The sequence below is a fragment of the Thamnophis sirtalis genome, unplaced genomic scaffold (genome assembly GCF_051295495.1).
Source record: "Thamnophis sirtalis isolate CommonGarterSnake01/CBP01778 unplaced genomic scaffold, rThaSir2_p1.2 scaffold_10, whole genome shotgun sequence".
In the NCBI taxonomy this organism is placed as follows: domain Eukaryota; kingdom Metazoa; phylum Chordata; class Lepidosauria; order Squamata; family Natricidae; genus Thamnophis; species Thamnophis sirtalis.
The window spans coordinates 50,077,506-50,104,619 of record NW_028261390.1 but is presented as its reverse complement, the minus strand read 5'-3'; the positions used below and the strand labels follow the sequence as shown (position 1 = coordinate 50,104,619).

Genomic DNA, 27,114 nt, shown 5'->3' with positions numbered 1-27,114 from the left:
ATTTTAAAGGGAACATTTAATATATTTTTAATGTTGAGGATTAGTGGGAATCATTTAAAGATATAACTGAGCTATAGAAGCCACATTTCCAACTCCAAACTACTAGTCTTAAAGATAGTACCTGGGTATCATCCAGGTATTTTCACTTAAATCCACATCCGCTCCAATAAACACAACTAATGGGAAAGAACGGAAAAAAGCAACATTGTTTATTTACACCTTATGATCTCATTCAATATTTGACAATTATTTATAAGCATGAGAGTCTACTTTTAAAACAATCAAAATAATTATCTCATTGATATAGTTGCACCCTGGGCCAAAATCTTGTAATGTCTTTTAGCAGGTATGTTTCTACTAAGTGTCTGCGTTGATAGTCCCCAAAGACCTTTGAATTATTCTATTGAAATATTGGTGGGCCTATTTTTAAGATTGATTTGAGAGGCTAAAGAGAAAGTGTTTTGAGGGGCTACAAGGCACTTATGTGGTTCTCTTTTCTATTTTTTTTGTCTCATAGTTCTTATAATTCAACTGATTGGCAACCCCCCCCCCAAAAAAAAAAAAACAACAACAAACCACTAGTGTATTTAACATTTTATTTGATTGCTACAACTGACTCAGGAAATTTCTTTGGGCAGCTTACAATTCAAAACATATATTACTATTAAAAATTAATTTAAAAACAATAAGAACAGTAAAAAAACAGAGAACTTCAAATGATCTAGTTCAAAGTGTTTAAAAGAGCCAAATATCTGGTCCATTAACAATATAGCCAGGAAAGGGGGGAGGGGGGCTTGGTACATGAACCTGAGCCAGGTTTTTAAATTTTTACAAAAAGTTAACAGGTTGGAGCTATTCTAATCTCCAAAAGGAGGATGTTCCATAGAGCAGGCACTGCTGCAGAAAAAGCTCATCTAGTCCCCATCAGCCTGACATTCTGTGGCTGACCAGATCTGCAGCATGCTAGTTTGACAAGTAGAAACTCTGGGGGAAAAAGGCAATACTTCAAGTTCAGTTCATAATAAGTGATTGACAGAAAAGCTAGTACTTTGGCCTTCTCATCTGGATGAGTGACCAAAGCCCATCTTCTAATCAACCTGGAATTATGGTTGAATTTCGAGTGTTTTTTTCAGACATCTTCTAGGAGTTTTACCATTTAAGATATAATCCCTCAATTGACTTCTCCCAGGTTTTCTGGTTTCCTCACTATCTTTCACAATTAGGCCATAATTTTCTTTTGAAAGCCAAAAGCCAACATCGTTGATTTTGCCCATTATTGCAATGTAGGTCAGGCTGAGCAATAATTACTGGTTCATGGTTACGCAACACAAATTATGGTAATTAAATAGATTGCGGCAAGACCATGTTTAAAGAAAGCACTGGTAGTTATTTGAGGAGTGGGAATGAGGTAGAATGCTATGGGGTTCATGGTCCAACTTTAATAGCAGAAAAAATATTTCATACTGTATTGTAAAGAAAAATTGAATTTATTGAATCTTGCTTTTTGAAGTCTACACAAGAATTTATTTTAAGGATAAAATGGTAAACAATTTAACCAAAGGCTACATTTTGTCTATTTGAGGATTGGTTTCTCTTATATTAGAATATCATGCAAAATAGAGAACAGAGACTTAACTTAGGGGGAAAATCATTAAGTTCTCTAATTTTACAAAGCATCTTTAAAAATGAATGTTAATGCAAAAAGTAGCTCAGAAAGTCATTAAGAAAAGTTGTTTTATGCTTTTGTTCAACTCGACTGAACCTAATCTATTCATTTATTTGTGTAACAAACTTAGATAGAAATAATTTCTACTGAACGCAGTGCAGTTTAATTCCAAGAGTATATTAGGATTAAATTGAGAGTCTTCATTTCTTCCACTGGGTTGAGTTTAGGGACTTCCATTAAGAGAAGAAGGGATGGAAAAAAAGTTAAATGCAGTCTATTATTTGCTCAGATGGCTGCTTCAGAATAGGGTTAGAAGCCATAAAGTGGAACTGTGTGAATCCTGGGACTCTATTGCAGGCAGCGCCTGTGGGAGGAAAAAGAAAAGTTGAGAGAATAAACAATGGCTACTGCATTAATCTGCCTCCTGATACTCTTAACATTTAGGGATTCTACTTTTCTATTGTGATGTAATGATTTCTTTATAGACTTAGTTATACCATTATTGAATTTTCTCTAATAAACCTTTTCACTTTTAAAAAGAAATCCGCCTCAAAGCAGTTCGATAGACTTCATATCTCTTGCAAGTATAATTGCAACTTTATTTCAATTTACATCTTAATATTGGTGAATTTAATGAACCTTTGTATATTTAATCTTTCAAATATGAACTGCGGGAAATCAGAGATAAAAGAACTGCACTAAGCAACCTAGCCCAACAGGCCATACTGATTAGCAAAATTACACTTCTCAGTGATCCAAGGGTTTATTAATGAGACACCCAGCATGACTGATCTTTGATTGCTTTGAAGTGGGCCTCGGTCTGATGCTACTTTCCGAAGAAGAACGTGAACATTTCCTTTAGCCACTTTCATATGAAACTTATTCATATCAATGCTAGCATGACCAATAGATATTGTAAACACAACCATACCTATATGAACTTAGAAATTGTTCTATGCCAAGAAAAAACTAAAAGAAGTACCATAGCTTCCACTTGTGTTGGCACAAATAACAGCACCAAAGAAATAAGGGTGATATTTCTGGATTCTAGAAATAACCTTCTGACATGCCATCGTTGGGTCTAGTCCCAGTCGCATATATTCCACCGCTTGATAACTACAAAGACAGAAAAATGAACTGACAATCCACATCCTTCAGTGTCCAAAGAAGCTTTTAGCTGAGAAGAATGTTTTCAAATGTTTCTTCTTTGAGAATTTTTCCCTACAACAAGGAGATTCTTCTTCCAATCTTCTCCTCTTCTGAGATATGAAGCAATAGCAACCAGAACTACAACTACATTTGCATGGATATTTTATCCTTGCCCACCCATTTTGGCATTAAAGAAATCTCTTAAAACTATTTTTTAAATAAACTAACATCTTATTGTGAATAGTATTCAAATTATCTGTCCTGTTTTTAACCATTCAGTGTACTTGTTTTAATATCGCATTTAAGGATATTAAGATGCAAGTACAATTGTATTAGTTTTTGTTATTGATAGCATTTATAACACATTTTCATTTTCCATTGCTTGGTGAGAACCTGGTGTCCATTGCCATATTCTGTATTAGTTGCTTGTTCCAAGTCAAAGGCAATTTTATACAGAGCAACTTTTACAGAACTGCAGCTGAGTGGCAATCATGGCATTAAATACTACTGCCAGACTAGTCCAGGTAGGATCATAATTGGCACACCAGCAAAAGCTGAGCAAGGGACCTTTGGCCTTGCTACTTGCTGCAGCAGTTTTCTTCAAACCCTAAACCAACTCTTTTAATGGGGCCCCATTAAGAGTAACTACTGCACCAGTGGTGAAATCTATTTTTTTTTTTGCCACTGGTTCTGTGGGCGTGGCTTGGTGGGGGAGTGTCATGTGACTGGATGGATGTGGCCAACTTTTTTCACTTTTTAAAGCATTTTTTTCTGCCGGTTTGGGCGAATAGGCAGGAAAAAATGCTTCCAAAAGTGGGGGGGGGGGGAAGGTTCTGATAATCGTCCTCAGCCATGCGATCCGCGGCAGCTTTTTTTTTTACTACCGATTTGCAGAACCAATGACAATCGTCCCTACCGGTTCAGCTGAACTGGGAGGATTTCCCCCCTGTACTGTACCCAATATTTCTAAATTGGCTGATGTTTAATGATAGCAATTAAGTTTTTCTACAATTTAATCCAATCTTGTTTCGCTACTTCCCATCTGAAAATGAAGGAATAATTCAATATAATATGAAAAACAATGGTGCTGTAACTATCACAAATATTAAATGAGCACCTAGATTGTTGGGGGCAATAGGCTGACTCTGTAAACTGCTTAGAGAGGACTGTAAAGCACTGTGAAGAGGTATATAAGTCTAAGTGCTATTGCTATTAAATATGCCTCTTTCCAAAGTAAGATACTGTAGAATAGTGAATTAGATCTTCAGTGCAGAGACAGCACTATATAACAAGCTGATTTAGATTGGCTTTTCTTTAAAACATACCCCAAAGTCAATTCAGATTGTGGCAGGATATAAATGTGATCAACAAGGAATGACATTTTAAAAACAATCTATTAAATCTTAATTGAAATGTTCTAGTTTATTATTTAAAGTGATTGATTCCTCCCCAATTTGGCATTTGCCTATCTGTGTAAAAAAATAAATGAAAGTATTCAACCATAATCAAAGGTTAATAATGTATAAAAACCTGGGCAAGAAGCGCATCATGATATCTCCATTACCAGTGGCAGCGGCAGCTCCAGCTGTACTATCAGCATATGCCCCTGCTCCAGCTATTGGAGAGTCTCCTACACGACTAAGGAAGAAAATAACATGCAATAAATTCATTTTTAAAATATAAGAGCAGCTTTATTCTCAGCAAAGGAACAACCAGTGTATTGAAAAATCAGAGAGGTGTGGTCCTGATGAAAAGACTTTGGAAAGCACTTGGGGATATTTATATTCTTCCAACCCATTTTAGAATGCATAGTATTCTAAAATATGAAGACATTTCATATTTCAAATCTATAAATATCTAATCACTTAGCAAGTGTGGTCACAGCAGGCTCCTATGATTCATGAAGTGAGTCAGAGCAGCATATGTGGTCCTGGGATTTCAGAGATATAATGTATCATTTGTGTAGAACAGAGTGTCAAACTGAATCTCATTGAGGGCTACATCAGCATTATGGGTGCCCTCAAAGGGCCAGTTGCATGTAAGACTAGGACGACACACAGTGTCTGGGCAGGTATAGCTGCAACTAGATGGGTATGGCTGGAGTGAGCATGGCTTCACTGGGCACAGCTGACTTGGGACTGCGGGGTCAGGACGGAACAAGTCTCACTGGCTAACTCTTAACTCAATGTGGGAACAATTCTTTGCCTACCCAAACTGCTGGTAGCCAAGAGCGTGCATGCGTGTATGCACACACATATCACATTCCATTTTTGGGAACTTTTATCCACAGAGGAAGGAGGGTCTTCTCATTTCATTTTCATTTCATTTCATTTATTGAATTTCTATGCCGCCCAATCCCGAAGGACTCCGGGCGGCTTACAGAAATGAAAAAAAGATTAAAAAGAATTTTAAAAAAGACAATGGGACACAACAAAGTTAAAAAGGAACACAACAAACACCCAATCAGGAGGGGGCTGGACCTCAGTCAAGGGGTCAACAGCCCCAGGCCTGCCGGAAAAGCCAGGTTTTAATAGCTTTGCGAAAGGCCATGAGAGTGGGCAGGGCCCGGATCTCTGCCGGAGCGGCAACAAAGAAGGACCTACTCCTAGGTGTCGCCCAGACCCAGGCATGATTGGCAGTTTCCAAGCTCAGATGTGGATAAAAGTCTCCCAGCTTGGAATGGGGTAAGCATGAGTGTATATGGGACTGTGTGAGGGCTTCTTAAGCTGGAGGAGTGTGTTGGGGCCTTCCTCCGCAGCAGCCGAAAAAAAGAGTCATCGGGAGAAGGCAATAAGGGAGGAAAGAAGAAAGGAAAGAAAAAAGGAGGAAAAGAAGGAAGGGAAGGAAAGAAGGAAAAAGGAGAAAAGGAAGGAGGGGAGGGAAAGAAGGAAGGAGCTGAACCAGCTACTTGGAGAGGCCATTTTATTTTGCAATATAAACATGGAAAGTGTTTGATACCTACACACAAAAGGCAGCTTTGCTGCTGGACAAGGGGTGGGGAGAGAAAACCATAGCCCAACACAGCACATCTGGAGAGGACCAGTCTGGGACAGGCTGGCAGATGGAGGCGGCTGGTGAAAGTAGGCTAGAATGTGGTCTAGAAAGTGCACACATGCCCTGCCTACACTCCCTGTTGACGTCTCTGCTGTAAGCACAGTGTGGTGGTTCAACGCCCATAGCAGAGCCACCTAGGAAGCCAAGCACTCCCTGGAGGAAGAGTGGAAGAGGATAAGGGATGGCAGCGGCGCTCTTTTGGCCTCCCCTCCAGCTCTCTCTGGCTACCACTCATAACTCTCCCCAGCTGCCATCATCCCAAGACGCAGCTAACACAGGGAAGGGGTAAAAATTATGGTGACTTCATTTTTCCCCACTGCCTTTTTGGGACCCTAGCAGCAGCGCCAGGATCAGTGTCACTGGTCCTGCAGGAGTTGGGCTCATACACCTCGGCCAGCCATTCCTCCTATTCCTCCTCTTCAAGCCGCCCCCAGCAGCCTTGGCCCAGTCTGAGGGAGACAGTAAAGAAGCAGGGCAGCAGGCTGGCAGTGATCAGGACTGTCAATGTATCTGCCTGCCCCATGGAGGCAACAACAGGAGAGGCACAGGACAGCTGTCATGGGAAAAGAAAGTGTGGTTCCAAGCTTATTTGGGGTAGGGGGCTGTTGAGGAAGGGGTGAAGTGTACAGGCCCAAGGGGGGCACCCTGCTGGGTTGGGGTGGGCCGGTCCCTTGACATTTCCAGAGTGGCCCCATAGGCCAGATCTAAATGTATCACGGTCTGAATGTGGCCCATGGGCCTTGAACTTGACATGTCTGGTGTAGAATATCTTACTCCCTGATGTGAGATTGACCCCAACCCTCCTATCTTTTCGTAAGGGCCTCAAGATGTGGCTATGTCAGTCAACTTGGGGCCCCAGTGGGGCAACAGCGCAATGGAGATGGTTGATTAATAACAGATCCCACCTCAAGGATATTCAGGTGATTTATGGTTAAAAACATTGTAACATTTCTATGGTCATGCTGATCTAACAATGTCGAGGTTTGAGAACTGGAGATGTTTATCTCAAGTACTTATTCATCATTAGGGAGTAGCAGTTTTATTCAAAACGCTCACTATTAAAATAAATGTTACTAAGAAGTAAATAAAAGATGACAACATAGGAAAAACCCCACGTCTAGCTTAGAACACCAAATAAAAGTGATCCCTATTACACAAATAGTTGGTAAACACATTGTCGGAAAATATTTGCATCACACTAAATAAAATGTACTTCACACATAGAGCCAAGATTTATAAACAATTATACAAACCCCTGGATTTTGTGATTTGCACCATTTGTAGATGTCCCTACAGCAATATTTCCATTCTGACCAATTACAATCATACCTACAAATGAAAAAGAATTGATAAGCATTTTGATGAAGCTTTTCCTCATTTAATGAGGATACTAAGCTGCCCATCCTTCAAAATGGACAGGGCTTCCACTATATTAGATGGCAGCTACAATTTTTTCCCAACATGCTTGATTGTATCGATCACACTTGGAAATTATCTTTCTTCCAGAGGCCTCTCAGAAAAATAAGGCAGAAGACATTTTACTTTTGAAATAGGTTTGCTCAAGGGATATTCCACTAGCCAAAAGGAATCTTCCATCAGAGAAGACACATGACCATTAAGATTGTTCCATCTTCAAATTCTGCCCAATTAAGTTAGAAACATTTAGCTCCATCAAGGTTATCTGAATGTAGATTTATGCTCACAATATTTTATTATGGGTGCAATTGAATGATTAGATGATTCTACATTCTCTACATAAATCACCTAATATATTCTGCTCCAATAATTGGGAAATGTTGGAAGTGGCTCTAGAAACTATCCAGGGGTGGGATGGCATGAAGGTTGAAATAATTATTACATTTTAATAAACTGAGTTCGGATTTGTAATTTCTGGTGTCATCCAGATGATGGATTTCTTTAATGTATATTGCATAATTTTGTTATATATATTTAGGTTTTGAAGGGTCCAACTTATTTCTGTTGTAAGATGATTGCTAATTTGCTTTTCCCCTATAGGTAGAGGTGCTTAGGTTTTTGATGTGTCTAATGGTGTTTCTATACATTCAAATACATTTAATATTTCTTATTTCTATTCTATACTTAGTTTTTAAGTGCACATGAGATGATGAATCTAGCACTCTGATGTTTTTCCCTCTAACAGACAACTTAAATTCATATTGTGACCAATATCCCTGTAGTAGATTGAAATCTTGATTTTAATTATAATTTGCTTTACCTCTTTGTGAAAATACAGAGTTTAAGGAACTTACTTCATTTCTACTAATATTTCTATGCTGCTCATACAACAAGCAGTGAGAGCATCATGTCTTACTACTGAATGAATACAAGAATCTAATCTCATCCTATCTGCCAAGTGGGCAACTTGCCTAGGGTATCTAATTTAAGATACACTAGCATACCCTATTTCAGCTACTTTTCCTGCACATCACTGTTCCTAGTGAAAAATGTCTGGCTCAAGTAAGCTGCCAAAGTGCTTACGAGGTCATACCTTTTGCTTGGTAAGAAACGTAGCATTTGACATTTTAAAAATGCTAATTGCTAAATGATGACGAGTGTAATCATCACACTTGAAGTGTTGCCTTAAGTGTCTGGCAATGAGATGTACACTCCCAAGTCACTCCAGTGCTTTTGTAAATTCCATATTTAATTGCTACGCAGATGGCAGAGACTAAATCCAAATACACAGATAGTTCCCCTCCTACTCATTTGAGTAAATTTTTAAAAAATGTGAAAATGTTAATGTTAATTCTATCCAAATCCCCAAGTTTCATTAGGCTGCAGAGTTTCAGAACATCCAACAAGAAATCTTTCATTTTGTTTTAAAGGATACTCTTGTTAAATGTTTTAAGCAAGCAAAAAAAAAATGCTGTTCAAAATGAACCTACATTTCACAAGATCACAACCCAGCTTTGCTAATAAAAGCTTCTCTTTAGGCTGTGTGCATCTGTATACCCCAATAAGTGGATATAAAGTCCATTATCACTATATTTGAGGAGGGAATGCTAAGGGTTGAAAAACCAAATATAATACTCTAAAACTAATTAGAGAAGAATATGCCAGATGCCTACAATAAGCATCAAGCAGATTTCAACACATAAATCACAAAATCAGTAACATTATCGATTTCCTGGTAGATGTCCTTTGTATTATGTCCATTACTTTATACACAATTGATATTTCATTGTGCATGAGATTTTAGCTGCAACAAACATAAGTATAAAAGTATGAATAGTTGCTATACCAATAGTATCGTGGTTATGAACTTCAATTCTTCTGACTGAAGCGCTTTGTTCTTTGTTACTGAACTCTGCAGTCTGTTTGTAGGGACCACATGATTTTGAAGCATCTGGTATAACATTCTGTAATCAAAGTTTTATTCACATTAAAATCTTTAATTAAGAGGTGTTTCAAAGAAACCTATGGTTATTTTTCCTAGACTTTGAAAAAGAGAAAAGAACTAAATTACCTCGGTGAAAGAAAAATATAGGCTTGTATATGCCAAGGACAAAGAACTTTCATCTAAAGCAAATTATTGCAGTTCAGAGACATTAAACAAAGAAAAGATAAAACATATATCTCCATTGGAGGAACTCAGTACGTACTAAAAACACTTCAGTTACAAAAATGTTCAGATCTCATGTTGCTTTGTGATTTGCAAATCTGTCCTAAGACTAATACCCAGAAGAGAAATGAAATATATCAACATTCTATGTGCAAAAAAAACCCTCAGCATAATACGTCTTGCCCCTACAACTGTAATTTAAGATGAGTTCCTCCCAGACCTTATCAGCATCCCTACTGATTGTGATGAGACAACTTCATATATAACTACAGTGCTAGTTTCTGTAAGATTTAAACCTCATAATTCAGCATATTTTATTTCCACTTTACATGCAATCCAGGTACTAAATGCAAAATACAATACCTGACTTTCCTGCTTTCATAAGGAAGATAATGAAGAGGTTAGCTTAATCACAAAGTTCTCTTGCAACATTTATAAGCTCTTGTGTCTTAACTTCCTTAGAATATGTCCTAGATTTCCACTTTACAGCACTGCTTTCTGTTCTTTGAAGGGTAACTTACAGAACACGGCCTGAATGTGACATTTGTTACACTCAATAATATTGGCTAAGGCTACCTATGGAGCTGATTAGATGCAAGGCATCTAATTCAAGATCATAAAAGGCCCCCGGGTATTGACTATCCTAGTAATATCTAGAATCGTAAGGGTATGTCAAAATTAATCCACAAAACATAGTTATAACATATAGGGTACATGCACAGCATAGCATATACCGCTACCACCCAATCTGAGTTTGAAATATAGGGCCTAATGAAGCTGGCCCTGCTGCAACAGTCATACAGAATGAAAGAGATGGATTGGGGTAGAGAGTTAAAAACTCAGGAATGCTCACTTTTTAAAACTGATTTCATATACATTTTCATATTATTTTCTTGGGAGCAGTACAGGTGAATTTTCTGGGTCTGTTCTGGATTTTTAAAAACCTTCTAGCTGCCTCTGGGTTTCTCATTCAAATATTAAAAGCATCCAGCCCTCCATTTTGAGTAAACAAAAAGTCAATTAAATGCTGCCATCTATTTGGAAATGATTGGTCATTTCAGTTATTTTAGCAAAGTAATATATGTTGCCATCTAAAGCTTCTCCGCTTATTCCCACGTGATCATAAAATCCAGGATCTAAACTGGCACCCATGGGCCGGATGTGTCACACGCAGCCCACACCCACCCCAGCTCCATGAAAGGAAAAAACATCACATGACAGCAATATGACAGCGAGAGTTTGACACCCATGATCTAAAGTAACCCCAGGGAAAAGCTTTCAATAAACTAAAATCAAGATAATGTTGCTTTAACTGAAGGTTGAAGAAATGTAAAAAACCCTCTTTCCCCCAATCTTTGGCTCCTGTAAATTATTTCAAGTCTGCTTAACTCTTTGGAAACATTATACATTTAGGGAAGTTTCCTAGTTAAAAGTAGTCCTCAAATTACAAATCCCAATTGAGCCCAAAATGTATGTTGCCAAGTGAGACATTTATTAAGTGAGTTTTGCCCCATTTTACGACCTTTCTTGCCACAGTTGTTAAGTGAATCACTGTAGTTGTTAAGTTAGTAACATGGTTGTTAAGCGAATCTGGTTTCCCCATTGACTTTGCTTGTAAGAAGACCATAAAAGGTGATTACATGACCCCAGGACACTGCAAAGGTCATAAATATCTAAATTTTGATCAAGTGACTACGGGGATGCTACAACGGTCATAAGTGTGAAAAATGGTTATGTCACTTTTTTAAGTGATGATGTAACTTTGAACGGTCACTAAATGACCTGTTGTAAGTTGAGGACTACGTGTATACTGTTGCTAGAAAATGTTTCTACTTTGGTACTGAAAGACTAGTAAAGCCCTGCAACTCTTACAAGAATCACAATGGCCAACTAACTGGGAGATACTGTCTGACACCAACTTTAAGGCATCCATTCTCATTTGTTTCCACGTTAAAGTGGCAATAAAGTGTTTTCTCACTCTTGAACACAGACTGACATGCCACAGGGCCATCGAGTGAGTGCCCCCTTGCTTGTTTATAATTTCTAGAAGGTGACCCTCTGGAAGGAAGGTCTACAGTAATACAGAGCAGGCTTCTGGTCCGACCGCTTGGCCTCCATGGGCAAAACCTTCTTTTTATTCTTATTTTCCACAAGAATGGGGTCCAGTGGCACCCCAAACAATTGGGTCTCTGAATAATGAGATGCCGCCAGGTGCCATTTAGATTTGGCATCTGCTTGCCAGTTGCGAAGCCATAAAAGCCTCCTGGAGGTCACCAATATCGCCAAGGCTCTGGACACATATTTCACTGCATAAAGAGTGGCATCTGAAGAAAACTGAGTGGCAGCCATTAGTTTGTTCAAATTCTGCTGCAACCATTGGTCATCCAGGGGAATATGCTCCTGCACCTATAGGGCAGCCACAGCAACATGGCTCGATTAAAGTACGAAGCTGAGGCACGTAAGCAAAGGGATCCCCAGTCCCCTGCCCTGGGTCCCCAGAGAAAAGAGGGGGAGACAAGAATCCCTCATCCCAGCACTATACCCAGGGGATCTATTAGAGGGATCAGCAATGGGGGAAATATCATGGGGGGAGCTTGATCTAGGTGGAGAATGGCTAATCCTGGCCATTAGGGACTGCCCAGCCCTTTCTACCCTCTTCCCTGAGGACTTGCACTCCATGGACTCCACGTGGCCCGCAAGGAGCTTAAGCTTCAATGGCTTAGATGAACTGCCACAAAGTAGGAAAAGGCCAATAGAGGTAAGGGGGGTGGGGTTAGGGAAGGGTCCAGGAAGAAGTTCTCAAATCCAATCTGGGACCCAACAGAAAAAGATCTCTCTCTTGGGCCAGACTGAGTTGAAAGTGGAGCCAAACACAGGAAGCAGAGGCATGGCTTCAAATTTAACTCAGTCTCTGGGCAGATTGGACGTGAGAATAATCCTGGACACTTCCACAAGCTCCTATGGAGAACAGAAATGCTATTGGTTAATACCAACCACAACGAACTATTGAAAACATTTGATAGACATATACCCAATTATTTGAGTGAATAAACCTTTTGTCACTGCTCCCTTCTCTTTATCTTGACTATCAAAAAATACAAAATAGACTTGGCGATACAATTCAACATGGCTGTTAAGAAATATTAAATGCACTGGCTTCACTTTTACATAGACTTCTCATTGAGTTTCTGGTGCTGGTTGTCAGGTTTCCGCACCTTCAGGTTTGTGCACTCTGTGCCTAAAAGGTTCACCATCATTGGTATATGTAATAATTGAAATTTTAAAAACTATTACAAAATATTAAATTATATCATCAAGATGGCCTTTTCTGGTGACTCAGAAAAACTATATTCAGCAAAGTGCATTGTAATCAGTCATCTTGTCTCAAAGTGACGAACATAAGATATGAAATATGCAGTATTTTTTTATGACAAATAACAGTAAGGTTTATTTTTAAATGTTTTACCTTCCAGAAGTTTGGCTGGCAGTTTTGATTGAGCCATTTTATATACATTGAAACGGAGTTTGGCGTAGTTAAATCTTCACTTGGAAATCCCATGCTTTCTGCAAAGAGTGAAGCTTTATAGGAAAAAAACCCACAAGTATTCCGGTAGTTAATGTTTGACTAAAATCATAACGTACAGCATAAGAACCTATAGTATAGAATTTTTAAATTGTTATACTGTTGCACATTTTCTTTTCATTTCTTGGTCACAGACTATAAGGGATGCTGAGAGATTACATGTTCTATCTCCCAGAAAAGATACAACAAAATGTAATGTGCATTTACATTTACACAGACCATACAAGCTCCTGCCTGAGATTTCATGGCTGCCAAAACTAAACCCATTTATTGCTTATTTAATAATATATTTTTTATTTAGAAAATTTATAGCTGCCTACTCACTCACAGCGACTTCAGGCAGCTTACAAACAGTAAAAGCACAATATAGAAAAAATAAACATACAAAAAAAATAAATAACACCACCACCCCACCACCCCGGCTACAGCACATGATTCAATAAGCCAATCGATGGGTTCCATTGCACCTTGGGTTCACCAGGCCTGCTGGCACAACCACGTGTTCAGGGCTTTCTGAAATACTGTGGGGCCAGTCTAATTTCTGCACAAATGATGTTCCGAAGAAAAGGGCGTTCTTCAGGATCCCGCCAGTTTAGCGGATGGGACCCGCAACATTCCTTTCTTCCCGCTCTAGTAAGTCAGGTGGATGTGACCGGCAAGAGATGATCCCTGAGATAAACTGGTCCTAAGTCATGAAGGGCTTTAAAGATGACAACCAGCACCTTGAATTGCACCAGGAAGCAAGTTGGTAACCAATGCAGTTCCCGCAGCAGAGGTGATACTTGTGCATGCCATGCCATCTGCATTTTGGACCAATTGGAACTTCTGGGTGCTTTTCAAGAGCAGCCCCATGTAAAGCATGTTGCTATAGTCAGGATAGAATCCAGCAATGGCTTCTTAAGAGGGTGGACAAAGTGTTGAGCACTAACCCCTCCTGTAGGGAAACATTAATCAGTGCCAGAACCCACTTGCATGTCATCTCCCAGGAATCTTTACAAGCCAGGAGGGGCATGGGTCTAAAACACAAGTGTTTGTGCACATACTCCTTAAGATGCTGTCCGCTTCCTCAGTAGCAGCAGGGTCAAACCATTCCCAAATAACAGGGCAAGAACCTCTGCCAGATGTTCTACCCAGAGTCCTCCAAATAGTCTCCCAAGATCAGATTATAAAACATTCCAAAGATTTCAAGGAATAGTCAGAGGACCAGCCCAAAGGAAGGCTATGCTGCACGGAGTATTCTTGTAACTGTCCAATCCTGCAATGTTTCCTGAGGTCCCTGGCACAGAGAGACCAGTAGCAATTCAAACAGTTCAAAGCTCCCACAGGCCAGTTAATCATCTAAAAATCCCAGTAGCAGCCTGCCACACTCCACAGTACTAGCGTCCATATAAGCAGATCCAGCTGCCAGGCAAGCTTGTCTTTTCTGTTAGCTCCGCCTCCAAATTATATAATAATATAATTTAATAATTATTCCAACAGAAATGCTAACAAGGTACTAGTAGCCCAAGCTGAGCTCATGAAGCTTGTGGCCTCTTTTTCATTATTTTGCTTTCACCTAGAACAGTGATGGCGAACGTGCCAAAAGTGGGGGGAGCGCAGGCGTGCCACACCCATAATATGCACGCGACCCAGTGCATGCACATGCGACCACCACTCCCCCTTGCTTTTGGTGCACATTTTGCGCCCTCCCCAGACTCTAGAGGCTTTCTAGGAACATGGGGAGGCGAAAACAGCCTTCCCGCCCCTCCGGAGGTTTCAGGAGGTTTCAGGAGCTTCCCTGAAGACTTTGGAGGCGAAAAACGGCCCTATGAGCAAACTGGAAGTCCGTTCCTGAAGGTTTACCTGTAGGGCTGGTTTTTTGGGTTCCGAGGCAAAAAACAGCCTCAAAGAAGGCCAAAGGGAATTGACAAGGCAATGCCTCGTGTGCCCTAACAAATGGCTCTGGGTGCCACCTGTGGCACGTGTGCCATAGGTTCATCATCACGAACCTAGAAGAACAAATATTTTACTGTTGGTTATTACTTTATGTGTGTCATCTAGCCAGAAAACTGGAACAAGAATGAAAGAATCATCATCATTATGTTCAATTCATTTGTCCACTGGGTTCTTTTTCTCCCCAAACATTTTTATTAGATTATAAAGTATTATGAAATGCAAAATACAAAAGTAAATAAAAGAGCAGTGAGAGGGGAAGGGAAAGTGGGGGAGAGAAGTTAGGAAAGGTATGAAAAGAAAAGAAAAAGAAGCATTGACCTCCAATTCTCTCTGTTGCAGTAGAATAGGGCATTAACATCAAATCACAGCTTTTTATTTTTCGTAATAAAATAAACAAGTCATTTCTATAAAAAATCTATCAATCTAATCTATAAAACCCAAAGTTAGTTACATTCTTTTCCACATCAAGCACGAAATTCAGAAGCGGTTTATATGTGGAAACAAAAGTACTTATGTTCTTTTCTTTAATCAGAGTAGTCAGTTTTGCTGATTTGTCCATGGGTTCTGAGGCCTTCTTAGCTCCAGTTCTGAGCTTCTCTCATGGTAACTAATATTTACAAATAGATTACAACAACAAAAATTACCTGACTCGCCAACTAGAAAAGTGTGCTTAGTATGTTCTATCACTTTCCGTGCGACACCAATAGCATTTTTAATGCGTCTGAGATCCGCTACTGCTCCAACCTGCATTGTGTTACTAGATCATAAACAAAAACAAGGAAGAAATATTTGAAGTGCTACTCTCAAAATACAGAAAACAAAACCAATTATGTCAAACTATAGGTATTAATGAAAAATGTATATAGATACATAGATATTCAATAATCAATTTCAGACTGCTAGTCTGCTAACTAATAGGTTATGCTTGTAGGCTGCAATCTGGATAACTGCAAGCTACAGACTTCTGCTACAACTAAAAAACACGTTTAGCTCTAATCATATGGCAGCGTTTGGATAAAGCAAAACCAGGGGTTTAAAAGCTGAGAATACAAAGCCCACATTGGATTGAAAACTTTAAATTAAAAAGTATTTTGCTAATATCAGCAGGTTTCTTTGATCTTTTCAAAATTGCAAGGCTGCCATCCATGAAACAAGTTTATCTTCCTCCTCTCTAAAATACTTTATATATAAACTCACCAGTAGATATATCAGAGGAAGAAATATTTGCTATGCGCACCATGTATTCTAACATATAAATTTACCACCCAAGATGCAATATCCATTTCAAAGCACTCTAAACTAGATACTCTTATTGGTTGATTATCTCCTTAAGATACTTAAGATTTTTGCCCTGTGGGGTACTATTCGAATTTCTTAAAATACTTAGAGAATTTAAGAATGTTTGGCTCAAAAAACAAGAATTCAGACTATTATACTATCTACACTATGGAATGCAGTACTTGGGAAGGAACCATTTTGTAGTGAAAAAACATCTTGTTCCAACACGGATGGTGATGGAAGGAAGTACGTAATATAACAACAAACTAAAACCACATAACATGCTAAAAAATATTTACATGTGACACTGTATTACTAGGAAACTTTTTGTGGAAAGTTTTCAAAGATACAAGTTAAAGATGGTCAAATAACTTTATTATAGCAAAAGCTGAGGAGAATAACTTCAATATAGTTTTGTATGATTTTTTAAAAAAGAAAAAAGATTCTTGTTACACTTTCACAGATCAAAGAATAGTATGATGAGGGAATATAGATTTGAACAATGAATAATTTGGGACACCTCCCTTCCCCGAGTCCTGCTGTGCTACTTTATCATTGCAGGTTTGTTCCTGGGAAGGATGAGTGAATAATGCCAGTTGTACAGGCCTAGAATATATAATCCACACAGGATTATCTAAAGCATGAAGTCAATCCATGATGGCACATAATCAAAGTTTAGGTAAACAGCAGAGGTTACTATACAATATAAATAAAATCTAAATACTCCATTTGGCATGTTCACTTAAGCAGAACACTATGTCAATAAATAGCAGCAAATCTCAGCTATCCAATTGCCCTCTATTTTTCTTTTAACTTTCATAATACCAAGCACAATATCCTGATTCTTAGATGCACACATGGATTTCTGATCCCAGTAGTTTTTACTACCATACTTTTTAATGGAGTTGGCATTAACATAGAATTGATTGCTGTATTCGGGTATATCTGCAGTTCAATTTTAAACTGTAAAACAGAAATGGGAAACCTATTGGTGAACGAGCAAAACATTTGCTTAACAAGTGTTTGTAGAAGGCCACAAATTAGGTGGGACCATATCACTCTTCTGGATAGTGGGCATGGAGGATTTCATTTTTTTTTAAAGAGAAATGCTTGTCTTAGGGCCTAACATTAATGTTCCAGTGTTTACATCTTAATTTGGCAAGAAATTGCTTCATCATGCAAAAGAAGGCCAAGGATCTCCATTCCTCCTTTCAGAAATTACTGGATTTGGGGAAAAAATCTCTGTTTGTAGGATGTCTTACCCATCCATAATCATGGCATCCAAAGTTGTTTCTCCATGTTCATCTGGATTTCCGCCAAATCCTACACTTCCATCACACTGTTCTATTTCACACTGCCCACAACCTTTTTCTACTGCATCAAGTTCCGAACCTCCTGCTTGTAAGGTATTCCAAGCTGCAATCAAAAGCATGTCCACACTTATTACAGCTGATTGAAATGCACATCATTTCTCTAATAAGAAAAGTACATGCGAATTTTACACCCATTTTTATAACATGCAACTGGCTCAATATAAAATATGTGCACATGTCAAAAATCGTATGTTCAAAAATAATCAAAAATTGTCAATAGAAATGCACAGGATTTTTCTTATAAGTACTATTCCAAGGTAAGTAAGCATAAATTTATAGTCTGAATCTAATGAATAACCATTCAAAGCACTTCAGTCTCATGTTTTTTTAAAATAACCCAATTGGAGAAAGATTAATTTTTATAACTTCTTGGTTACTTATATATCCTCTTTAAAATTTGCCATTAGTAAAATAGAATTAAAAAGGGCTATTTGATTTTATAGAATCACTTTTTTTTCTTTCAACTGTTACAGAACACATGCTAAACTAAATTTAGATCCAGGAATATTCCAACATTACTTATATTAAGAACAGCACATTCCTTGAAATATTCACCCCAAAGTAGGTCTCATTATACTGATTAAGGCTTACAAAGGTAGTTATGCTTTCCCTACTAATTACTATTAGCAACAACTAAAATCAAAATGCTCAATTCACCAAATGTAAAATCTTATTTAAGAAGTTTTGTTGAAGCTCAATTCATGACAATTTTATTTCTTGGCAACAATATATGGAATGACTTGCCATTATCATCATCTGAGATGTATTTTAAAATCTTCCAACCAATGATAAGATTTTCTAATAGCTTTCCCTTTAAGTATCAAGCACATTCTATGCTGCTGCTTATCTTTCTGAGAATAACCAAGATCAATTTTATTTCACCAAATGTACACATCAAATGTACAAGTTAGTGTATACATCATTGTTTTAGCAACTGCCAGGGAATGGGGTAATTATCTCAAAGGAATGTTAATCTGTATTACAATGATGGTCTTTAAATCATAATATAGAGAGAATCCCCCCCCCCTTCTCCTTTCAATCATGTTCAGTTCTCGGACTGAAAGTTCCTTCAGTTTTCTTGGCAAGGCTATTCAGCAGTGATTTACCCTTGCTGTCTTCTTAGGGCTAAGAGAAAGTGACTGGCCCAAGGTGGAGTTGTGCCTAAGGCAGCATTAGAACTGGCAAGCTCCCAGTTTCTAGCCAGGTATCTTAACCAATAACCAAACAGAGAGCAATAATCGGTAGCATTTTGCTTAGCATGTAAAGATGCAGGTGCTTAAACGTGAAATCTATTTTCAGTGCAAACCAAACACATGCCAAGTAATACAAAAATTACAATTATCCCTAAGTATACGGTAATCACTTATAAGGCAGCTACTTTCGGAAAGTCCAGATTATGGTGACAAATAGACCCAAGTTGGTGCCTCCCCAACCAAGGACAGAAGAAAAAGAAGTAGCACCTATTTCGTTAGCATGCTTAAATGCCCAGGTGTTGATGACCAAAGGCAGTTGAGGCGCCCCAGCGCTTGCTGCGGCCAGGCCCCCCACCCCGTGCAACAACACTAAGAACCAGCAGCATCCCCGACACCGGCTGTCGCGTCCCATGGCAAGAACCAAGTCGAGGATTGAACACCGACTCTCGGCCGCCCAGCGACAAACGAATCCCTACCGCCTTTCTGTTTCTCCCGCTTCTCGTGACCAATGGCAAGAGGGACGCATGCGCAGGGAATAGACCAGGAAGAGTTCCCTAGAGCTGCGCATTCGGATGTTAACATCAGCCGCTGCTTAGAGCCTAGATCGGACGGCGGAAGCGCTCCTAGTTTCCCTCTGATGTCTCTCAGGGGTTGGAGTTGTGAGAAGCCTAGTTCGGAAGTGGGTAGTTAAGTAGGCTGTGAGAAGCCTAGTTCGGAAGTGGGTCGTGGGAGCCAGCAAGCAAGTAAGCTTTCAGAAAGGAAGAAGCTGACTAAGGATGTTGGGGGTAGGAAATTGAGAGAATGCGGCTCTAAATTATTTGTAGAGCTCATTGACTGCGTTTGTAGGCTCGCTCGTGTTTAACTCAGACGTGGTTTGCTTAACCCACGGGCTCTGGGCTCCAAATAGAGATTGAACCAGTACCGGGGCATGATATCTTAGACAAAGTCAAGTCCAAGTATCAGCATTCTATCAGTAGGATTAATTACATATCTCATTATCTTTGAAGTTTGCATTAGAATTTTAATTTCTTCTAGCCCAATCCCCTGCTCAAACAGGAGACCTTATGCATTCCAGACAAGTCTCATCTTAAAAGTGATGGAGCATCCACAACTTCTGAAGGACAGCTGTTCCACTGGTTAATTGTTACAGTTAAGAAATTTCTCCTTTGGTCTAGCTTGCTTTCATCCTTTATTAATTTCCCTCCATTGTTCCTTGCCTTCTGATGGTTTGGAAAATAGATTGATTTCTTTGTGGTGGCCCCTCAAATATTAGAACACTGCTATCATGTCACCCCCAGTCCTTCTTTTCACTAGACTAGACATACCTAATTCCCAAATACTTTTATTATTAATCAAATTTATATAGCTGCCAATCTCCCCAAAAAGAAGTCTGGGCAGCAGACAGCAATTGGATAAGAACCATACACATAGAATGATATATATGGTATGTGTGTTTGTGTGTTTGTGCTGATTATATATATATATAAGAAATAATACAAAATATACAATTATCATATGTACCTGCCGGCCCAGAAGGGTTTTGTGTGAGGCTAGGTACACGCTCTGCCGTGAGTATGGCCTGTGACGCTCGTGCGACTGGAGCTGTGAGCCCCTACAACATTCGCACAAGGGCTGTGCACCTGCATGCATGCACATGCACCAGCAGGGCCCTCATGCAGCCTGCTTGCAAATAGGCCGTAACCCGGTAGTGGGCTGTGGGGACCCCTGATATATGCAATATACTAGGCAAAGAGAAGATACAACCGTTCTCAGTGATGGAGACATCCAAGGATATCTCTGGTTCCCTGGGAGCCTCAGGCCTGATAACATGGCCAGATCTTGATCGCTTTCAGGACTATCAAAAGGAATGGAGCTAATCTAATGGTGAGTGCCACTGCCACAGCAGAGAAGGTCTGCTGGGATCATCAAGTTTAGATCTTCAGCTGCTAGAACCCACAGTATGCCTTCTCTGCTCAATCTAATAAGATGGGCTGAAATAAGCAGTTTTTCACCCAGTCCCAAGCCTTGAAGGGCTATAAACATTAAAATCAACATCTTGAATTGGACCTGAAAGCAGACTGACAACCATTGCAGATTGGAGGAAAGATTGGATTTTATATGTAATTGAGTTGATGCACTACTAATAAGCCATAATTGTTTAACTATGCCTTATATAAACCACCTTTGAATAACTAAAACATCAATTCTGACTGAATTCACAAAGCATGCTAAGCCAAAATCAACCAAAATAAATTACAGTTTAGTTGATTTGTGAACCAAATAGTGTTCTATTAGGCTCTAAAGCTGCATGCTTACTGAGAAAATTGGATTCTGCGTATTAATGCATTTGGCATATAGAGTAACAAGATGGCCATTTATTTAGTTAGTCATCTGAAGGTCTAAGCAATAGCAGGACTATAATTGTACTGACCTACAGAGGAAAATTTAAAAGATAATACTGCAGTTGTAAGAGACAGCTTCCAATTACAACAGCTAAAGCAGAACGGTCAAAAGAGTTTAAAATCATGTCAAGAGCAAAGCATATGGAAAAACTGATTTGGTTTATTTCTGATCCACTTGAATCACTTGTGGATGGTTTGTACTTGTCTGTTATTGTAATAAATTATATAATTATATTGATTATTAATGATTATAGGTAACCTTGTTTAGTGACTATCTCTGGCAGAAACCATTTGAAGTTATGATAGTAATAAAAAGTAATTTTATGACCAATATCTACATTTATGAACATCAGTGTCTCTCTCCCTCTCCCTCCCTCCCTCCCCTCTCCCTCCCTCTCCCCCTCCCTCTCTCTTGTAATCCCTTTCTCTTATGAATATAAATGCAAGCATTATTTCCTTTTTTGCTAATCATCCCAGCATCTGTAAAATCCCAAACAGTTGTTGACACCTGATTTCTCCACTTAACAGTGTGGCTTGAGGAACAAGTTGTGGGTTCCGATTGTGGTTGCTAGATGAGAATTATCTGCATATTAGTTACATTTTATCGTCAGTTTATGTGCAGAGTTATTTTAATGAGAGTCTGGAGTAGTTTACTATCCCTTTGGGCAAACACATTGTACTGAGTTGCACCTAAACCATAGTCTTCTAGTCTTGGTCTTTGAAAAAACTTATAATATGTTGTGATTTCTGTCAAACAAAAAAAAATCTATTGTTTGTTATATTCAAACATTACTTTAGCTGAGGATACCATTTACCAGCTAAAATTATCCACCTGTTTCAACAGAAACCTTTATTGAGAAGACACCAAAAGTCTATGTGATGAACTAGTCAGCTATCTTTTACAGAAACCAATTTGAACCAACTGTAAAATAAATTTTGAGCTGATTAACTAAAAATACAACCAAATTATTAGCTAGTGCAAAACCTTGTTTATATTCCTGTTTGAACATGGTACAGATAAAGAATATGCTACAAGGCATCCCACCCTTCCAAGATTTTCTGAAAGTCATAAACATAAATACAATGGCTTCTGTGGTGTTTGGTGGACAGGATACAAGTAGTCCTTGACTTATCACAGTTCGTTTAGTGCCGTTCAATATTACAGCAGCACTGAAAAAAGTGACATGACCATTTTTCACACTTTTGACCATTGCAACAGTGCCATCATCATCTGATCAAAATTCAGATGCTTGGCAACTGACTCATATTTATGATGATTGCAGTGTCCCAGGATCATATGACCACCTCCTGCGACCTTTGGAGAAACAAAGGCAATGAGGAAACCAAATTCACTTGACAACCATGTTACTAACTTAATTGCAGTGATTCACTTAACTGTGGCAAGAAAGATTGTAAAATGGGGCAAAATTTACCTAACAAATGTCTTGTTTAACAACAGAAGTTTTAGGCTAATAGTGGACATAACCTGAGGGCTACGTGTATATAATATCTGTCCTTTCATTCATTCCTATTTTCTCAGTGAAATCCACTGAATAGATTGTACAATGCTTATTTACAACCATATTTTATTTAGGAAGGAAGCCTGTGGTTCATTCTAGTCTGAAGAGCCTGAAAAATCATCTGCAAATATAGTTCTAGATGCCTTTTGTAGAAGCAGGGGACCTAAGCCAAATGAAAACACTGGGTTTTTCATATATTATTTCATGAGCACAAGAAAAAACTTGTTCACGTTTAAGATATTTCATGCTTCTGAATTCATATTTTGCTATGAATTATTTACAGTTGTTTTGTTAGCATTTGTGCAACAATTGGAGAATGAAGGGGGATTGTTTTGCTAACCTCTAATAGAGCCCACTAGGGTGGGTTATGGAGATAGAAATATCAATAGCACCTAAACTTACATACCACATGTTTACTAATTAAAAATATTTTTTTCTAATTCTTACTTTAAGAAATGATTTAAATTTATTATATGCTATTTATTTTATATGGTTTTATGTGTTTTAATTTATTACAGGATTTCCAACATTTGGAACATTAATGCATAATAGGAGAGCTAAACAATAGTTTCTAAGCAATAAACAGTTATTCAAATCTGCAACTTAGTCCAATTCACATTTGAGAATTATTGTCATACTATCTGTATTTTGATATTATCTTATTCTCTTGTGATAGCTGTTAGGTATAATTCATTCCAAAGAAATAAAATTGTGTTCAGGTCTTCAATGGGAATTTCATTGTTTTAAACTAAAAGGGGGGATAATTTTCTTATTAAAAAATTCGCGAGTGAACCAGTCACAGAAAATGGAGGAGGTGAAACAAATTTAATATTTTGGCCAATCTCTCCTGTCTTCTCATTACCAGGGGACTTTAGCTCTCATTCTATATAAGAATATGTGCAGATATGGTAATTTGTGAAAACAAGACTGATATTCATTAGGATAAGAGCTTTTCAGTAATAATGTGCTATATTAACACTTTTTCCTTGAGAAGTATCAGGGACATTAATTTCTACCTTGCTGGTAATTAGAAAAGACTACATGATTTAAATTCATTGAGCTATTTATTCTGCCACATGATTTATTTTATAACTGGAATATTTATTACTATAAAATTTTTAATGTTCAGTAAGTCATAAGTTGAACATAGTTTTATTTCAGGGAAGTGAATATAAGATTGTAGCCAAAAGCCTTGAACTGTAATAAAAATAATACTTTGTATGTGTTATTATAGTCTGTTATTTTTCATATAGAGAATTGTTCTGTGTAATTATTTACATATTCAGAAAAATATGTTTTTATCATAGTACTTTAATGTGTCTTGCTTTTTTACTTCAAGAGTGTTTAATATATTTCTCTTCAATAATAGTAAAAATAGCCCACTTCAAAGTTTTCATACCTAGCTTCTAACAGAGCACATTATACTGCTGCAATTGATTTTTTTTATTAATTTGTTTACAACTTTATGAAGTTTTAACAATGTCATGCATTACAATAATAAGGACTTAGAACAACTGCTACAACTTGTTTCATAACCTGATTTAAAAATTATTTTTCAAGTTGGAGAAGACTTTTCCAGTTAAATCATCCAACTTACATATTCATATTTTTAAGACATTTTGAATATTTAATAACAGTTTAAACTTTATTTTATGCCAGTTAGTATGAGCTGAGTTTTCCTTCTGACCCTTGGACATTAAGATCTGGTTTGTTAAGCTATTTTTCTTTATTATTTGAATGAAGAAAGTAGTTTTAAGTATTGCCTGAAATCTGATTGAAATACAAAGTTGCTTGAAGCAGGTAGTTAAGCTTTATAAAAGTCTCTTCTAAGACTCAGAGTAACCTGCAATGAAATCAGAGACTTCTATAAAACCCTATCCATGAAAGTAACTGTGACACAGCAAACTATTGTCCCGTACAATACAAATTATGTATTATATACCCTGTTTTCCTCAAAATATGACAAACCCCCCTCCCTGGATAATAAACCCAAGCGGGCTTTTGAGCGCATGGATTAAAATAAGCCCTTCCAAAAATATTTAAATGCGCAGCTGGTCTCCGCCATTTTCTCTGGTTGCTTGCCACGCAAACAACATGAGGTGAGGCCGGAGGAGGGGAAAGGAGGGGGGAACATGCCCCATGAACACCACATGCCCTTACCTAACAGCAGCTCCTGCAACCCTAGCCACTGCCCCTTCTGTCATGCTAATGGCTGCCGCAAAAAGAGTGGCAGGCCCAGTAATGCATAAGACACAGCAGCCATGAGAGGACCATGTTTGCTGCCTCCTGCACCCCAAAAATAATAAGACCTCCCCGAAAATAAAGCCAACTGCTTATTTCGGGGGGGGGGGGTCCAAAAGAAAATAAGACCCTGTCTTATTTTTGGGGAAACATGAGTATATTCTCCAAACCATATTTAGCCTTTCTCTAGACTCAGTACATTTGTTGGGGAAAATAAAAGTTTTTATGGCCACACAAAAAAACCACCACACTCTTTTTAATAGTCTCCAAGGACTAAAGAAATTGTGATAATTACATTGTAAACTTACCAGAGAATACTTTGGATCTTTCTTTTATTCTTGCTTTTGGTGGACCTGGATTTTTAATTACCTAATCATTTTTTTAATTGTTAGAGAAATGCATTTAAACGTCTACCATTATTTTCTGTTTTTCTGCCAAATCAGGGCAATATGACTCTGAATCAAATAAAAGGAATTTGCAGCTGCATCCAGCCTATGACTGAGTATCTCTGCTTTACTGAAATGAGTAGTAGGAAATTCCTAGTGCAAATGATGAGTGTTTTTACATTTTAAATATATAGGGCGCGGGGGGGGGGGGGGCAAGGGAATTGTTTCTTTGGCAATACTGCATAAACTTATTAAAAGAACAGAACTTGGGAATTGCCATAGCTGTGCACAAGGATGTTTTGGTCTCAGGTTTCTTTATAATTTCTTTATAATTTCTTTAGCATCAAAAACATGGAAAATGTTGCCATAAAATGGCAGAGAATGGAAAAATGTGGCTCCTTACCAACTTAGACCGCTGCTGAACTTCCACTACCTATAGCAGAATGGCCCTGGAAGAGATTAGAAAGGAGAAAGTATATCTACCTATACCAGCCTAAAATAACTAACTGATGCTGGGCTGAGTCCATCTTTTGCCCCTTTCCTCCCAAAATGGCTGGTGAAATTGATTGAATCCAGAGTAAAATTGCTATGGCAGGTATAGGATAGGTGGTACTTGACTCAAAAGATTAAAGTAAGGGATCTTGAAGTCCTAATGCATAATCACTTAAATATGAGGCAGCAGTGTGCTGCAGCTGCCAAAAAAGCCAATACAATTCTAGGCTGCAGTAACAGAAGGATAGAATCAAGACAACATGAAGTGTTAGTGCCACTTTATAATGCCTTAGTAAGGCAACACTTTGAATACTGTATCTAGTTTTGGTCACCACGATGTAAAAAAGTTGTGGAGACTCTAGAAGGAGTACAGAGAAAAGGATCAAAGATGATTAGGGGACGAGGCTAAAACATATAAAGAACAGTTGTAGGAATTGTGTCTAGTTAATGAAAATAAGGGCTAGTGGTGACATGATAGCAGTGTTCCAATATCTCAGGGGTTGCCTCAAAGCAGAGGGAGTGAAACTATTCTCCAAAGCACCTGAAAGCAGGACAAGAAGCAATGTATGGAAATGAGAAGCAACCTAGAAGAAGAAATTTCCTGACAAAACAATATATCAGAGGAACGACTTGCCTCCAGAAGTTGTTGGTGCTCCAAAACTGGAAGTTTTTAAGAAGAAATTGGACAACCATTTGTCTGAAATGGTATATAACAGTGATAGCAAATCTTTTTCTTACGGCGTGCCAAAATTGCACACATGCACATGCCCACTCAATCGCTCTGCCCAACTGCATGCATGCGCGACCCCTCCCCAGGCTCCGGAGGCTTTCTTGAAGCCTGGGGATGGTGAAAACAGTCTCCCCAGTCCTCCGGAAGCCAGAAATGGATCATTTCTGAACTTCCGGTTGGCTCATTGGGGCTGTTTTTGCCCTCCCCAGGCTTCAGGAAAGCCTCCAGAGGCGGTGAGAGTGAAAAATGGCTCCAAATGGTCAACCGGAAGTTTGGAAATGATTAGTTTTCAGCTTACGGAGGACTTCCAGGGGGCTGGAGGAGGCTGTTTCCCCCCCCCCAGGCTTCAGGAAAGCCTCCGGAGGCTGGGAGAGTGAAAAATGGCCCCAAATGGCCAACCAGAAGTTCTGAAATGATTAGTTTCAGGCTTACGGAGGACTTCCGGGGGGCTGGGGGAGGCGTTTTTGCACCCCCAGGCTTCAGGAAAGCCTCCGGAGGCTGGGAAAGTGAAAAATGGCCCCAACTCTGG

At 38.6% G+C, this 27,114-nt stretch overlaps 1 protein-coding gene across 1 annotated transcript; it reads right to left on the bottom strand.

The window, feature by feature from the left end:
- Positions 1 to 582: 582 nt before the first annotated feature.
- On the bottom strand, positions 583 to 19,327 carry AGA (aspartylglucosaminidase). The gene is made up of 9 exons (XM_087724562.1): positions 19,082 to 19,327; positions 17,511 to 17,664; positions 15,615 to 15,727; positions 12,919 to 13,031; positions 9,132 to 9,249; positions 7,123 to 7,198; positions 4,346 to 4,453; positions 2,649 to 2,782; positions 583 to 2,030 (listed from the first exon to the last, which is right to left on the bottom strand). The coding sequence occupies exons 1-9, from the start codon at positions 19,224 to 19,226 to the stop codon at positions 1,930 to 1,932; spliced, it is 1,062 nt and encodes a 353-aa protein (XP_087580688.1). The 5' UTR covers positions 19,227 to 19,327; the 3' UTR covers positions 583 to 1,929.
- Between the last annotated feature and the right edge of the window lie 7,787 nt (positions 19,328 to 27,114).